The 15014-nt window shown below is 44.2% G+C and overlaps 1 protein-coding gene across 1 annotated transcript in view; it reads right to left on the minus strand.

The window, feature by feature from the left end:
- The window catches only part of LOC124622777 (myrosinase 1-like), a 47325-nt gene extending 44760 nt beyond the window's left edge, over positions 1–2565 (minus strand). Inside the window, exon 1 of the mRNA XM_047148569.1 lies at positions 2430–2565. Coding sequence (XP_047004525.1) covers positions 2430–2565 — 136 coding nt within the window. The remainder of the gene's footprint in view (positions 1–2429) is intronic.
- Between the last annotated feature and the right edge of the window lie 12449 nt (positions 2566–15014).

The following is a 15014-nucleotide window of genomic DNA, read 5'->3' on the forward strand; positions in this document are numbered from 1 at the left end:
CTGGAAGCGAGTGTGGAGTAACATACACGCGCCTTTCCTTCCCACCACGGTGGGGGGCTGTGGTATGTGATAACGACTGGAAACTTCCCCACACTACGCATCTTCCGAGGACCCTCTCTGCCCCGACGCTCAGCTGTCGACACTTGACATGCACCGCTTCGTTCGTGATACGGCTGCGGACTGTAGGCTCCTCAGACGTGGCATGCTGCCATTGTTGCTCCGACGGACGACTCAGTCCGTGCAGTCCACAGAACTGATCCATGCTGACGTCACATACTACCCTGCTGCTCCACATGACGCCACGGTGTGCGTTAAAGGTATGGCGCTGTCATACATTTCTAGTGAGGCCGTTGCAAAATTACACTACTGGCCATTAAAACTGCTACACCAAGAAGAAATGCAGATGATAAACGGCTATTCATTGGACAAATATATTATACTAGAACTCACATGTGATTACATTTTCACGCCATTTGGGTACATAGATAAATCAGTATCCAGAACAACCACTTCTGGCCGTAATAACGGCCTTGATACGCCTGGGCATGGAGTCAAACAGAGCTTGGATGGCGTGTACAGGTACAGCTGCCCATGCAGCTTCAACACGGTACCACAGTTCATCAAAAGTAGTGACTGGCGTATTGTGACGAGCCAGTTGCTCGGCCACCATTGACCAGACGTTTTCAATTGGTGAGAGATCTGGAGAATGTACTGGCCAGGGCAGCAGTCGAACATTTTCTGCATCCATAAAGGCTCACAGGACCTGCAACATGCGGTCGTGCATTATCCTGCTGAAATGTAGGTTTTCGCAGTGATCGAATGAAGCGTAGAGCCACGGGTCGTAACACATCTGAAATGTAACGTCCACTGTTCGAACTGCCGTCAAAGCGCACGAGAGGTGACCGAGACGTGTAACCAATGGCACCCCATATCATCACGCCGGGTGATACGCCAATATGGCGATGACGAATACGCGCTTCCAATGTGCGTTCACCGTGCTGTCGCCAAACACGGATGCGACCATCATGATGCAGTAAACAGAACCTGCATTCATCCGAAAAAATGAAGTTTTGCCGTTCGTGCACCCTGGTTCGTCATTGAGTACACCATTGCGCGCGCTCCTGTCTGTGATGCAGCGTGAAGGGTAATCCAGCACGACGTTCCGTATTACCCTTCTGAACCCACCGATTCCATATTCTGTTAACAGTCATTGGATCTCGACCAACGCGAGCAGCAACGTCGCGATACGATAAACCGCAATCGCAATCCGCCCTTTATCAAAGTCGGAAACGTGATGGTACGCATTTCTCCTCCTTACACGAGGCATCACAACAACGTTTCACCAGGCAACGCCGGTCAACTGCTGTTTGTGTATGAGAAATCGGTTGGAAACTTACCTCATGTCAGTACATTGTAGATGTCGCCACCGGCGCCAACCTTGTGTGAATGCTCTGAAAAGCTAATCATTTGCATATCACAGCATCTTCTTCCTGTCATCTAAATTTCCCGTCTGCAGCACGTCATCTTCGTGGTGTAGCAATTTTAATGGTTGTATTAGATTTATGGTTCTATTTAAAGAGCAACTACATGGTTTTATGGCGCAAAGGGTCGAATGGTTCGCTCTCTGCTAATTACTTGGGTCCGTTGTTTATGCGCCCCTCAAAGCATTGGGATGCACAGGGTGTTCATCTGGTTCAAATGGCCCTGAGCACTATGGGACTTAACATCTGAGGTCATCAGTCCCCTAGAACTTAGGACTACTTAAACTTAAGGACATCACACACATCCATGCCCGAGGTAGGATTCGAACCTGCGACCGTAGCAGTCGCGCGGTTCCGGACTGAAGCGCGTAGAACCGCTCGGCCACCGATACCGGCTACAGCGTGTGAGATTAAAGATATAGCACAGGATGGGCTGATGTGAGAGATCAACGGTAATTGTAGGGTGTTTCACCCTCGATGAACGAGAAGACGATCTGGACAGCCGTGAAAGAAGATTTTAAAATAGTTAACATAATAAAATAAAATAAATCGTGGTACCATTTCTTTCATTCCTCTTTCTTTTTTACAAAACTATCGGAGGCGTATCTCTTTTTAGTTTGCAGACGGAGCCTGATGGGGTGGCATACATCTCCCCTACTTAGTTTTTAGGGTGAAAGCGGCAGTGGCACTAGGTATTGTTTTTGTTTGTGTGTTAGATAGATTTTATGGGTAGTAAGGGCGTTAGGGGCCAACACCTGAAGTGGGTCTACGGAAAAAGAAATCGGCAGACAAAAAGAAAAAATATTCGATAGAGCACCTGCCCGCAGAATTCAAGGGTCCCGACTTCGAGTCTCGGTCCAGCACACAGTTTTAATTTGCCACCATCTTTCATATTTAAACCACATGACGATTAAGAAGACTCTTACACAGATGTTAGTTTATACTCACCATCCTCATTCCACGCTCCTTCGATCTGGAAGGCAGCAGTGGCCGCCCCGAAAAGGAAACCATCCGGGAACCGGTTGACTGCCGTCTGGGCCCCGGCAACAGCGATCAGGCCAGCCAACAGGGTCAGCTTCAGCATCTCGTATAGTCAGTAATGTCAGGCAGACAACCCAGCTGATATATATACGTACAGGTTGTAAACTACTTCGTAACATTACTCAGCACTGAACAGATTAAGTGATTCACTGATTATAACTCGACCAAACCGAATCACTTGTGTAATAGCCATTTCCGGTAGGCATAAAAAAGTAGCATCTTAAGTTTGAGTTATCATTTACGGAGATGGGAAAGTACGTTGACGTATCAACAGTACTGATTGCTGAAAACTTCGACAACAGATATTCGTATCAGATATACTCGCCACTGGCAAAGATTTTATCAGTAATATGAATGTCACGATGCAGCTTAAAGTTCATCCAGCGCATTCAGCTCCATTATTTTTCCTAGATATTTAAATTTTGCAGCCTTTCTTCATTAGCCGGCCGCGGTGGCCGTGCGATTCAAGGCACTTCAGTCCGGAACCGCGTGACTACAACGGTCGCAGGTTCGAATCCTATGTCGGGCATGGATGTGTGTGATGTCCTTGGGTTAGTTAGGTTTAAGTAGTTATAAGTTCTAGGGGACTGATGACCTCAGATGTTGAGTCCCATAGTGCTCAGAGCCATTTGAACCATTTTTGAACCTTTCTTCATTCTTCTGTACTAGTTTCCGTGTGTTTAGATGCCGTCTTCCCAGCTGCCATATACTGTTTTTTCAAAATATATATGTGTCTGCTTTTAGAGCTCTCTCTTGTACGATATTTATCTGCATTGCTCACCATCTCCAAGTTCAGCTAAGATGGCAAAATCTTTTACAAAACCCAAACAATCAGTTCTCAGATTACATCCTTTCGTCCAGATTGCGGTGTTTTTAATTCCTTCTTCCGTTCTTTTCCTCCATTCCATGATTACCTTTCCTAACATACAACTGAACAGCCTTTGGCATAATCCGTCTCTTTGTCTTAAACAGATTTTGCCCTCTAAAGACCTGAAGACTGCACCTAAAAATTTAATTTTTAATTTTTTTCTTAGCATGTCTGTGCAAATCCACTTCGAGGTGAAGCAGTATACTGTCCACAACTGAAACTGGTGTGCGAGGCATCCACCCTGCAAGAACGGTGATAGGTGGCGTAGAAAGACTCCTCAATGATCTTGGGTGTCTCCATATCAACTAGATGACTGAGGCAGCCAAGGAGGAAGAAGAGATCAGCGCAGAGAAGGTGCAGAAATCGTGGAAGTACGTAGTCCTGTCCCGTCAATTGATCAATGCAACGATGGTGGAGGCGGGAATACCCAGCGCATTTGTCTAATGGGATAGGCTGTGACCTTGCCGTTAGGAGGTATACAACTCCTCGGAGTTTTATTTATCGACTGCTATGAATTACGAAGGAAGTTGTCAGATAGTATCGCACCAGATTTGTGGCTCCCTATCCGACAAGGATGATAAACTACACGGCTCGACATGTTTCACTATCACTTTCACTCCTTAAGCACATATCACCATTATTGTGTTCCTAATGGATATTGCCACAGAATCGAGCGTATACAAACCATATATTCTACTAACTCGTCTCGTAGAAATGCTAATATTCCATCTGCCACTTCTTTCTCACCCTGCGAAATTCCTTTCCGTTCTGAAGAAATGTCAAGTTCGGCAACTGTTGTTGTTGATGTAATGCAATTTTTGTTTGCTTATCGTTGCCATTGTTCTGCTTTGTATTAACACTGTAGCACTGTTGTGAGTTACTCGTTGTCTACACAATTCAACTACTCTCCATCGGCTCATGCCGGTCTTGTCATTGTATATCTCCAGTCCCACCCCTGTTGCTATTAGCAGCCAATATTTTGCTTGCATGGAAGACATTATGTGGCATACGCATCACTGGCCTTTTGCGACCTGGCAGTCAAGAGGTTCCTTGTAAGAGGAAAACGAGGGTAATGAAGCAGATTCATCAGATGTTCTGACGACAGAGGCGAGGACAGAATTAGCGGTAGAAGAAGAGGATCAGGTACTGAAGGATGTTGTGAAGATGATGACGACAAATGGGAAGGTGTTTGGGCTAGCGACTCCGAAGATGATGAGATAGAGTACGTATGGTTTATTATTTAAGAAAAGGCCGCTAGCACGTTTTACACACTTCTTCATTCAAAAGGATGGATCAACCGGTGCTAGATATACCTTAAGGTGATGTTTATTCGAGCTGAGTAGCAAAGTGTGAACGAAGAATGTATGATAAAACACCAGGAAAACATATGTGCTACAGATACAGCGAATGCAGCTGTTCTGGTGGTTGAGACGGAGAGGAAAGAAGAAAGAGCACTGAACAGTGATGGTGAGAATGCTATTCGAGTTATGAGGCCTTAATGGGCGGTAAATGCTGGAAATAGGGGAACATATGCTACAAATTAGTTCGTGGCAGTAATATCAACGTGGATGTCTGCGCCAGTTAAAAGTGTATTTATAGTTAATCAGAAAGGCGTGAGAAGACAGCTTAAGCTTGGTGAAGGTGGAAAGGTTCTGTTAAAGATGAAGGAAATATCACGAAAAAGTAAGATCATGAGTCACATATTTTTCTGTGCCTACTTTGGACTGTGCCGAGTTAGGAGAATTATTCATGACAATGTTGTAGTGATCGAACCCATCAGGAGCTGCAAACTGAAGGGATGGCAACACATTTCCCACTTCAAATGGTTATAGAACAAAGGTAGTCTGAGATCTTACAGTAAGTCTCACATCCATGGGCAGAGGTACACCTGAAGAGAAGGAAGAGTAATCTGACTCGTGTTTGAACAGGAGAGGAATTTTGGTACATCACACTTAGCGAAAGGTACACTCAAACAAATTAAAATATGTTGAGATATTTAAATGCTGATAAAACTGAGAGCGCCCAATTTGCCACATTAGTCCTTTTATTGTAGTCGCTCAGACACTGGTAAATTAACGTGTGGATGACCTCCAGTGAGAGTTGGATCATAGTAGCAGAATGGAAGATGACAAGGATAAAAGCATCGAACGAGATACTGGATGAATGTTCCCAATCAGGATTGTCTGCCTAGTGGAATTTTCTTTAGGAGCCAGCAATGAGATCCATTGTGCCATGTTTGCCGATAGCATGGACACAGCGAGCCTTGATTTGCAGGTCATGATGGAGTACTGTGCCAGTAGGGAAGGGAGACAGTTGTGGGATACACTGGACCATTAAGGGGGAGAGTTAGAGCACCGACGCGCCACTTCACTAACAGATACATGAGTCACATGAAGTGAAGGTGCAGAATTTTTCGAGTCCTTATTATAATGTTCACAGAAAGTACAACTATCATCTGGAGGAAATCCATATTTGTGATTATAAATGTGATGGGAAAGACATCTACGGTCCACAGAAGAAACGAATAAGTAAAGAATAATGTAATTTTAAGAGATAGAAAGGTAAAGTTGCGAGTTCACAGATGTTGTTGTTGTTGTGGTCTTCAGTCCTGAGACTGGTTTGATGCAGCTCTCCATGCTACTCTATCCTGTGCAAGCTTTTTCATCTCCCAGTACCTACTGCAACCTACATCCTTCTGAATCTGCTTAGTGTATTCATCTCTTGGTCTCCCTCTACGATTTTTACCCTCCACGCTGCCCTCCAATACTAAATTGGTGATCCCTTGATGCCTCAGAACATGTCCTACCAACCGATCCCTTCTTCTGGTCAAGTTGTGCCACAAACTTCTCTTCTCCCCAATCCTATTCAATACTTCCTCATTAGTTATGTGATCTACCCATCTAATCTTCAGCATTCTTCTGTAGCACCACATTTCGAAAGCTTCTATTCTCTTCTTGTCCAAACTATTTATCGTCCATGTTTCACTTCCATACATGGCTACACTCCATACAAATACTTTCAGAAATGACTTCCTGACACTTAAATCAATACTGGATGTTAACAAATTTCTCTTCTTCAGAAACGCTTTCCTTGCCATTGCCAGCCTACATTTTATATCCTCTCTACTTCGACCATCATCAGTTATTTTGCTCCCCAAATAGCAAAACTCCTTTACTACTTTAAGTGCCTCATTTCCTAATCTAATTCCCTCAGCATCACCCGACTTAATTAGACTACATTCCATTATCCTTGTTTTGCTTTTGTTGATGTTCATCTTATATCCTCCTTTCAAGACACTGTCCATTCCATTCAACTGCTCTTCCAAGTCCTTTGCTGTCTCTGACAGAATTACAATGTCATCGGCGAACCTCAAAGTTTTTATTTCTTCTCCATGAATTTTAATACCTACTCCGAATTTTTCTTTTGTTTCCTTTACTGCTTGCTCAATATACAGATTGAACAACATCGGGGAGAGGCTACAACCCTGTCTTACTCCCTTCCCAACCACTGCTTCCCTTTCATGTCCCTCAACTCTTATAACTGCCATCTGGTTTCTGTACAAATTGTAAATAGCCTTTCGCTCCCTGTATTTTACCCCTGCCACCTTTAGAATTTGAAAGAGAGTATTCCAGTAAACATTGTCAAAAGTTTTCTCTAAGTCTACAAATGCTAGAAACGTAGGTTTGCCTTTTCTTAATCTTTCTTCTAAGATAAGTCGTAAGGTCAGTATTGCCTCACGTGTTCCAGTGTTTCTACGGAATCCAAACTGATCTTCCCCGAGGTTGGCTTCTACTAGTTTTTCCATTCGTCTATAAAGAATTCGTGTTAGTATTTTGCAGCTGTGACTTATTAAGCTGATAGTTCGGTAATTTTCACATCTGTCAACACCTGCTTTCTTTGGGATTGGAATTATTATATTCTTCTTGAAGTCTGAGGGTATTTCGCCTGTTTCATACATCTTGCTCACCAGATGGTAGAGTTTTGTCAGGACTGGCTCTCCCACGGCCGTCAGTAGTTCCAATGGAATATTGTCTACTCCGGGGGCCTTGTTTCGACTCAGGTCTTTCAGTGCTCTGTCAAACTCTTCACGCAGTATCATATCTCCCATTTCATCTTCATCTACATCCTCTTCCATTTCCATAATATTGTCCTCAAGTACATCGCCCTTGTATAGACCCTCTATATACTCCTTCCACCTTTCTGCTTTCCCTTCTTTGCTTAGAACTGGGTTTCCATCTGAGCTCTTGATATTCATACAAGTCGTTCTCTTATCTCCAAAGGTCTCTTTAATTTTCCTGTAGGCGGTATCTATCTTACCCCTAGTGAGATAGGCCTCTACATCCTTACATTTGTCCTCTAGCCATCCCTGCTTAGCCATTTTGCACTTCCTGTCGATCTCATTTTTGAGACGTTTGTATTCCTTTTTGCCTGTTTCACTTACTGCATTTTTATATTTTCTCCTTTCATCAATTAAATTCAATATTTCTTCTGTTACCCAAGGATTTCTACTAGCCCTCGTCTTTTTACCTACTTGATCCTCTGCTGCCTTCATTACTTCATCCCTCAAAGCTACCCATTCTTCTTCTACTGTATTTATTTCCCCCATTCCTGTCAATTGCTCCCTTATGCTCACCCTGAATCTCTGTACAACCTCTGGTTCTTTTAGTTTATCCAGGTCCCATCTCCTTAAATTCCCACCTTTTTGCAGTTTCTTCAGTTTTAATCTACAGGTCATAACCAATAGATTGTGGTCAGAGTCCACATCTGCCCCTGGAAATGTCTTACAATTTAAAACCTGGTTCCTAAATCTCTGTCTTACCATTATATAATCTATCTGATACCTTTTAGTATCTCCAGGGTTCTTCCATGTATACAACCTTCTTTCATGATTCTTAAACCAAGTGTTAGCTATGATTATGTTGTGCTCTGTGCAAAATTCTACCAGGCGGCTTCCTCTTTCATTTCTGTCCCGCAATCCATATTCACCTACTATGTTTCCTTCTCTCCCTTTTCCTACACTCGAATTCCAGTCACCCATGACTATTAAATTTTCGTCTCCCTTCACAATCTGAATAATTTCTTTTATTTCATCATACATTTCTTCAATTTCTTCGTCATCTGCAGAGCTAGTTGGCATATAAATTTGTACTACTGTAGTAGGTGTGGGCTTCGTATCTATCTTGGCCACAATAATGCGTTCACTATGCTGTTTGTAGTAGCTTACCCGCATTCCTATTTTCCTATTCATTATTAAACCTACTCCTGCATTACCCCTATTTGATTTTGTGTTTATAACCCTGTAGTCACCTGACCAGAAGTCTTGATCCTCCTGCCACCGAACTTCACTAATTCCCACTATATCTAACTTTAACCTATCCATTTCCCTTTTTAAATTTTCTAACCTACCTGCCCGATTAAGGGATCTGACATTCCACGCTCCGATCCGTAGAACGCCAGTTTTCTTTCTGCTGATAACGACATCCTCTTGAGTAGTCCCCGCCCGGAGATCCGAATGGGGGACTATTTTACCTCCGGAATATTTTACCCAAGAGGACGCCATCATCATGTAATCATACAGTAAAGCTTCATGCCCTCGGGAAAAATTACGGCTGTAGTTTCCCCTTGCTTTCAGCCGTTCGCAGTACCAGTACAGCAAGGCCGTTTTGGTTATTGTTACAAGGCCAGATCAGTCAATCATCCAGACTGTTGCCCTTGCAACTACTGAAAAGGCTGCTGCCCCTCTTCAGGAACCACACGTTTGTCTGGCCTCTCAACAGATACCCCTCCGTTGTGGTTGCACCTACGGTACGGCTATCAGTTCACAGATACAAAGATAGATTTATGATAGATATATATATTGAGTTTGAGGATCGCTGTGGGGTATTTTCCATTCTTTCCCTTTATCGACCATTTGTTGTTCAGGTACGTGTTGTGTGTTTCAGAGCAACTACACATCATTTACAGAAACCATCATACGTTGAATGATCCAGGAACAAAACGGATGAATGTAACGACAAAACGGAGGTTCTGTCATTAAAGAAGAGTGTGTACACACACATGCTGCATGCAGAGTAGTTAGTCTTGCAGTGTGGCAATAAGTACCTTAAATTTTGCGTCACTTGTGTAATAGAAAAGGTTCCCGTGTTTGCATGTGTTAAACATCAATAGCATGACTACCAATTTGTACACATATACATCCATGTAAATCAATCACTTCCAATATTAGACTATGAAGTTAGACATTAGTACGCACCACTCTGCTCATGGATGCCACACAAACCGAGATTGTTCATTTTTAAATGATAGTGGAACTAACTTTTGTACAGTAAGTTAAATGATGGAAACACCTCTCAGTTTTAATTCATAATGGATAACCATTTTTCCTGATCAGTAACCCACGTTGAGTGGCATGAGTACTTTGTAACGACCATTTCTTGTACTTCTAACATGCAACTACCTAACTCTGTTTGAGGACAGATTGAGGTGGGCTTTGGAGCGCGAATGAAATGACAGCATAGCTGACCACATTGCCAGCAGCAGGAAAGCAGCGATCGTGGCCCACATATCGGTGCGAGCATGAGAAGGGACTGGGCCAAGTTCTACTTGGAGGCCCACGATGAGTCCCCTGTCTAGGACAGCCACACTCGGCACTGTGCGCCACACCGCATGTTTATGGTTGGTGGCACAGAACCAGGATTTGGCTGCGTACAATAGGGATTTGTACCTGCTGATGGTGATGAGCAGTCATCCACATGACACAACTGATCACTGTCCAGTAATCCTCCTTAGAACATCCAAAACTGATGTCTGATGGCAAAGTCAAGAGGCAATGCTTCGGATGTCAACTCTTATCACAGTTGTAAAACCAGACAGCCCCTGCGACGATTGGAATAACTTGCGTGTGGACTGCACTCATCTATAACAGACTTTTTCATTGTGCTGTCCACACAAGACATATCATAATAATAAATATCAAGTGCAACGCTCACCTCGAACTTTTGCCTTGGTGTACACATAGTGCAATTTGAGAGTGATGCAAGTGCGATTGCATCCATACAGTACACATAACCAGTTTTACTCCATCTGCTTGTGAGTATGAACATTGCTAGGCAACTCACTGAAACCAACCAGAAGGACACATCACGTTGTCTTACTAATGCAACTAGATCACTGATCATCCATCAGGTCCTGCGGTCATGAAGAACAGAAAGGCAGACATTGGGAGAAGTGTAGATAAGAATAAGCCAGTCCTTTATTTCAAGCAGGCTATGGGCACGAACGGTAATACACACATCAAAAAAAGTTTTGCATAACCTCGGTTCCGAGAGTTCCGGAACCTGTATAGAAAATTGGAATAGAGATCAACATAAACATCATTTCCGCACTTTCTATTCCTCATGAAAACCACACATATCATGTTGTACCACCATACAGCGAGACCTTCAGAGGTGGTGGTCCAGATTACTGCACACACCGGAACCTCTAATACCAAGAAGCACGTCCTCTTGCATTGATGCATGTCTGTATTCGTCGTGGCATACTATCCACAGGTTCATCAAGGCACTGTTGGTCCAGATTGTCCCACTCCTCAACAGCGATTCGGTGTAGATCCCTCAGAGTGGTTGGTGGGTCATGTCGTCCATAAACAGCCCTTTTCAGTGCATCCCAGGCATGTTCGATAGCGTTCATGTCTGGAGAACGTGCTGGCCACTCTAGTCGAGCGATGACGTTACCCTGAAGGAAGTCATTCACAAGATGTGCACGATGGGGGCAAGAATTTGTCGGCCATGAAGACGAATGCCTCGCCAATATGCTGCCGATATTGTTTCACTATCGGTCGGAGGACGGCATTCACGCGTCGTACAGCGGTTACGGCGCCTTCCATTACCACCAGCGGTGTACGTCAGCCCGACATAATGCCACCTCAAAACAGCAGGGAACCTCCTCCTTGCTGCACTAGCTGGATAGTGTGTATAAGGCGTTCAGCCTGACCTGGTTGCCTCCAAACACGTCTCCGACGATTGTCTGGTTGAAGGCATATGCAACTCATCGGTGAAGAGAACTTGATGCCGATCCTGCGCGGTCCATTCTGCATGCTGTTGGGCCCATCTGTACCGTGCTGCGTGGTGTCGTGGTTGCAAAAATGGGGCTCGCCATGGACGTCGGGAGTGAAGTTGCGCATCATGCAGCCAATTGTGCACAGTTTGAGTCGTAACACGACGTCCTGTGTCTGTACGGAAAGCATTATTCGACATGGTGGCCATTATCCGTAGGTAACGGTCATCCACTGCAGTAGTAGCCCTTGGGCGACCTGAGCGAGGCATGTCATCGACAGTTCCTGTCTCTATGTATCTCCTCCATGTCCTAACAACATAGGTTTCGTTCTCTCTGAGACGCCTGGACACTTCCCTTCCTGGCACAAAGTAACAATGCGGACGCGATGGAACCGCCGCATTGACCTTCTTGGCATGGTTAAATTACAGACAACAGGAGCCGTGTATATCCTGCATGCTAGAATGACTGGAACTGATCGGCTATCGGACCCCCTACGTCTGATAGACGCTGCTCATGCATGGTTGTTTACATCTTTCGGCGGGTTTAGTGAATCTCTGAACAAAGGGATTGTGTCTGTGATACAACATCCACAGTCAGCATCTATCTTCAGGAGTTCTGGGAACCGGAGTGGTGCAAAACTTTTTTTGATATACGTATTATCTAGCCCTTTGACCAAAATACAAATGAGGGCAAATCAACCAAACGATATCTTAATACAAGCTGCAAATTGGTGACGCGGTTTTACAAAATGTACTGTAAAAGCTCTCCGAACATTAACCCATATGTAATCGTGACATTTCTGATTGCAAACTTTCAGTCAAGACCATCCGTGTGTTGAAAAGTGTGTGTTTGCTCGCAAACAGTACAGTGTATTTTTGTGTTTTTCTTTGACGCTTTTCTTTTTAGGGGCATATTTAATTTAATTTGTGTATGTGTGTGTGTGTGTGTGTGTGTGTGTGTGTGTGTAAGTGAGTGGGTAAATGTATTAGCAGCAGCTACCCTATAGGCCCATTCTGAGACATGCGAAAACACGTTCATGTGAACTGCCTACTTCATGAAAGAATCCAGAGGAGCATCGTCAGCGGTGTTGCAAGTTACACGGTTCTGTTACCTGGTAACATTTAAGTGTGTTTGTTGCATGTGAAAATAATTGTACTCTAAGTTGAGCACGTCAGTGTTACATTTTCTGCAGTTAAGATGGCACACCAATCAAGTTGGTTTTATTCCGGATTCCAGTACATCATACTATTCCCCGGTCTCCTTTTAATGCGACGGCCTTACGCCACCTTGCTGGAATGGCTTGTATTCCCGCATTGCTACCAGTCTACTGGTCGATGTCGGAGCCAACAACTTGCTGCATCAGTAACCCCCCACCCCCACCCATCATCCACGTGCGGCTTCCCGCAGAGAGCATCCTTCATTGGGCCAAACTGATGGAAGTCAGAAGGTACGAGATCCGGGCTGTAGGGTGAACGACAAAGAACAGTCAAAAGAAGATTTATGACCTCCTCTCGCGTGCGTAGACTCCTGTAGGGCCTTACGTTGTCATGGAGGAGGAGAAGTCCGTTTGCATCTTTGTGTCGACGATCACACTGACGACGTTTCTTTAATTTCTCAGCAGCGTACGGCCGGCTGGCACACGGGAGATCGGACAGGTTTTCGTGACCTCGTTGCCATGGAGACAGACTCCTCACCCGACGAGTCATTGTGCTTTTGTTCACTGCCACACCTTCGTATACATTCTGCAAGAGCCAATGAATATCTGTGATGCTCTCGTTTCCCGCAAAGATAAACTCAATAACAGCTCTCTGCTTGGAACACACCTCCGTTACAGAAGCAATTTTGAAGGCTGCATATAGCGGCGCCACCTATCGGAATTTCACGGAACTATAGGGGCTGAAGCGTGAATATTCCACCATGTCCCGCAACAAATTCTATTTGATTTCAACCCAAATTAGCCGAGAAAAAAAAAACTTGCTGCATTACTTATTGAACACCTCTCGTATGTTGAAAGGATACTATGTCATTGTATTTATATCTGTTTTATACACAGTGATTTATCGTGAATAATGACGCTAGGGAGAATATATAAAGTGTGAATGATTTGCGATTATAATATAGGAAGTGTGTATGTCTAATTAGTAATTGTTCAAGTGATTTTGAGTATGAGAAATTTGAGCCATCCATGTGTGTATGAGATTCTTAACGCAATGCCTTTTCTTTTGACTGTTCTAAAAGTAAATAGTAGGTCTGAGTGGAACTTTGTGAGCCGGTGCGCCCTTAAGTATAGATAAACTTAATGAAATTTTACCCTCACGAAAGCAAATAAGAGTACTTATGTGGATGCCCGCCCGGCTAGCCGCTCGGTCTAACGCGCTGTAAGGCGTGCCGGTTCCCGGCACGTATCCGCTCGGTGGATTAGTGTCGAGGTCTTGTGCGCCGGCCAGCCTGTGGATGGTTTTCAAGGCTGTTTTCCATCTGCTTTGGCAAATGCGGTCTGGTTCCCCTTATTCCACCTCAGTTACACTATGTCGGCGATTTCAGCGCAAACACTGTCTCTACGTACGTGTACACAACGCTTACTCTACGATGCAGACATTTGGGGTTACAGTAGTCCGGTATGAGACGTTCCCAGTGGAAGAGGGGGGGGGGGGGGGTGTCCTCTGGGGACCCCGAACCGCACAATAACCCTGGGTTCGGTGCGGGGCGGCGGTGGGGTGTGTGGACTACTGTGGCCTTCTGTGGGGTTCCACTGAGCACTACGGCAGGACGAAGCCTCTCCGTCGTTTCTAGGTCCCCGATTCAAAACACACACACAATACACAAATTCGTGTGCATGCTTGTGGTGAAGTGTGAATGTGAATTTAATGTTGTGGCTTGGCAACCCAATTCCATACTACAATGTGTGCCATGATCTCCACAGAAAGAAGACTTTGTCTTGGGACTGCAGACCGAGAACACTTAAGTAATGCATACGGAGATGTGTCCACAGTTCCTGGGGTGGAACTTAGAATTCTCAGCCACTGCCGCAGCTATCCTCTGCACCTTCACATTGATCATCATGGGTCTCATTTGCGTACGTCGTGACGAAGGCACAGCAAAGTTATTTGTTTGAGGTCAAGATTTCGTTTTCCTAAGTGTCCGCTTACTCAAAAGCACTGGTACTTGTACGTACTTTTCTGGATCTTTTCTTTAGGCTTTAGTGATCTATTCAGCAATCATTGGCGATTATCGAACACACAGTTTTTGTATCATCTATATTTCAAATTCACCCTCCAGCGCCAAGGTTTTTCGACATATTTTTAGACCCTTGTACCCATTTGAAATTATTCGTATTGTTTATTCAGTGGACAGGATCACATTAACGCATCTAGCAATAAATCGGACTGTTATGAAACCTTTACTTTCATATAGTAGCTAGATGGAAACTTTTATCGGTATATTTGTGTGAATTGCCTTACCCATATTTTCCGTTTAATTGGGTCACCCCTGTTTAATTCAGGTTTTTAATTAGTTATCCGTTGCGTGACTTTGCTTTTACTTCTCGCACGATATGATGGGTAGCGATC

The sequence above is a fragment of the Schistocerca americana genome, chromosome 7, assembly GCF_021461395.2.
Source record: "Schistocerca americana isolate TAMUIC-IGC-003095 chromosome 7, iqSchAmer2.1, whole genome shotgun sequence".
In the NCBI taxonomy this organism is placed as follows: Eukaryota; Metazoa; Arthropoda; class Insecta; order Orthoptera; family Acrididae; genus Schistocerca; species Schistocerca americana.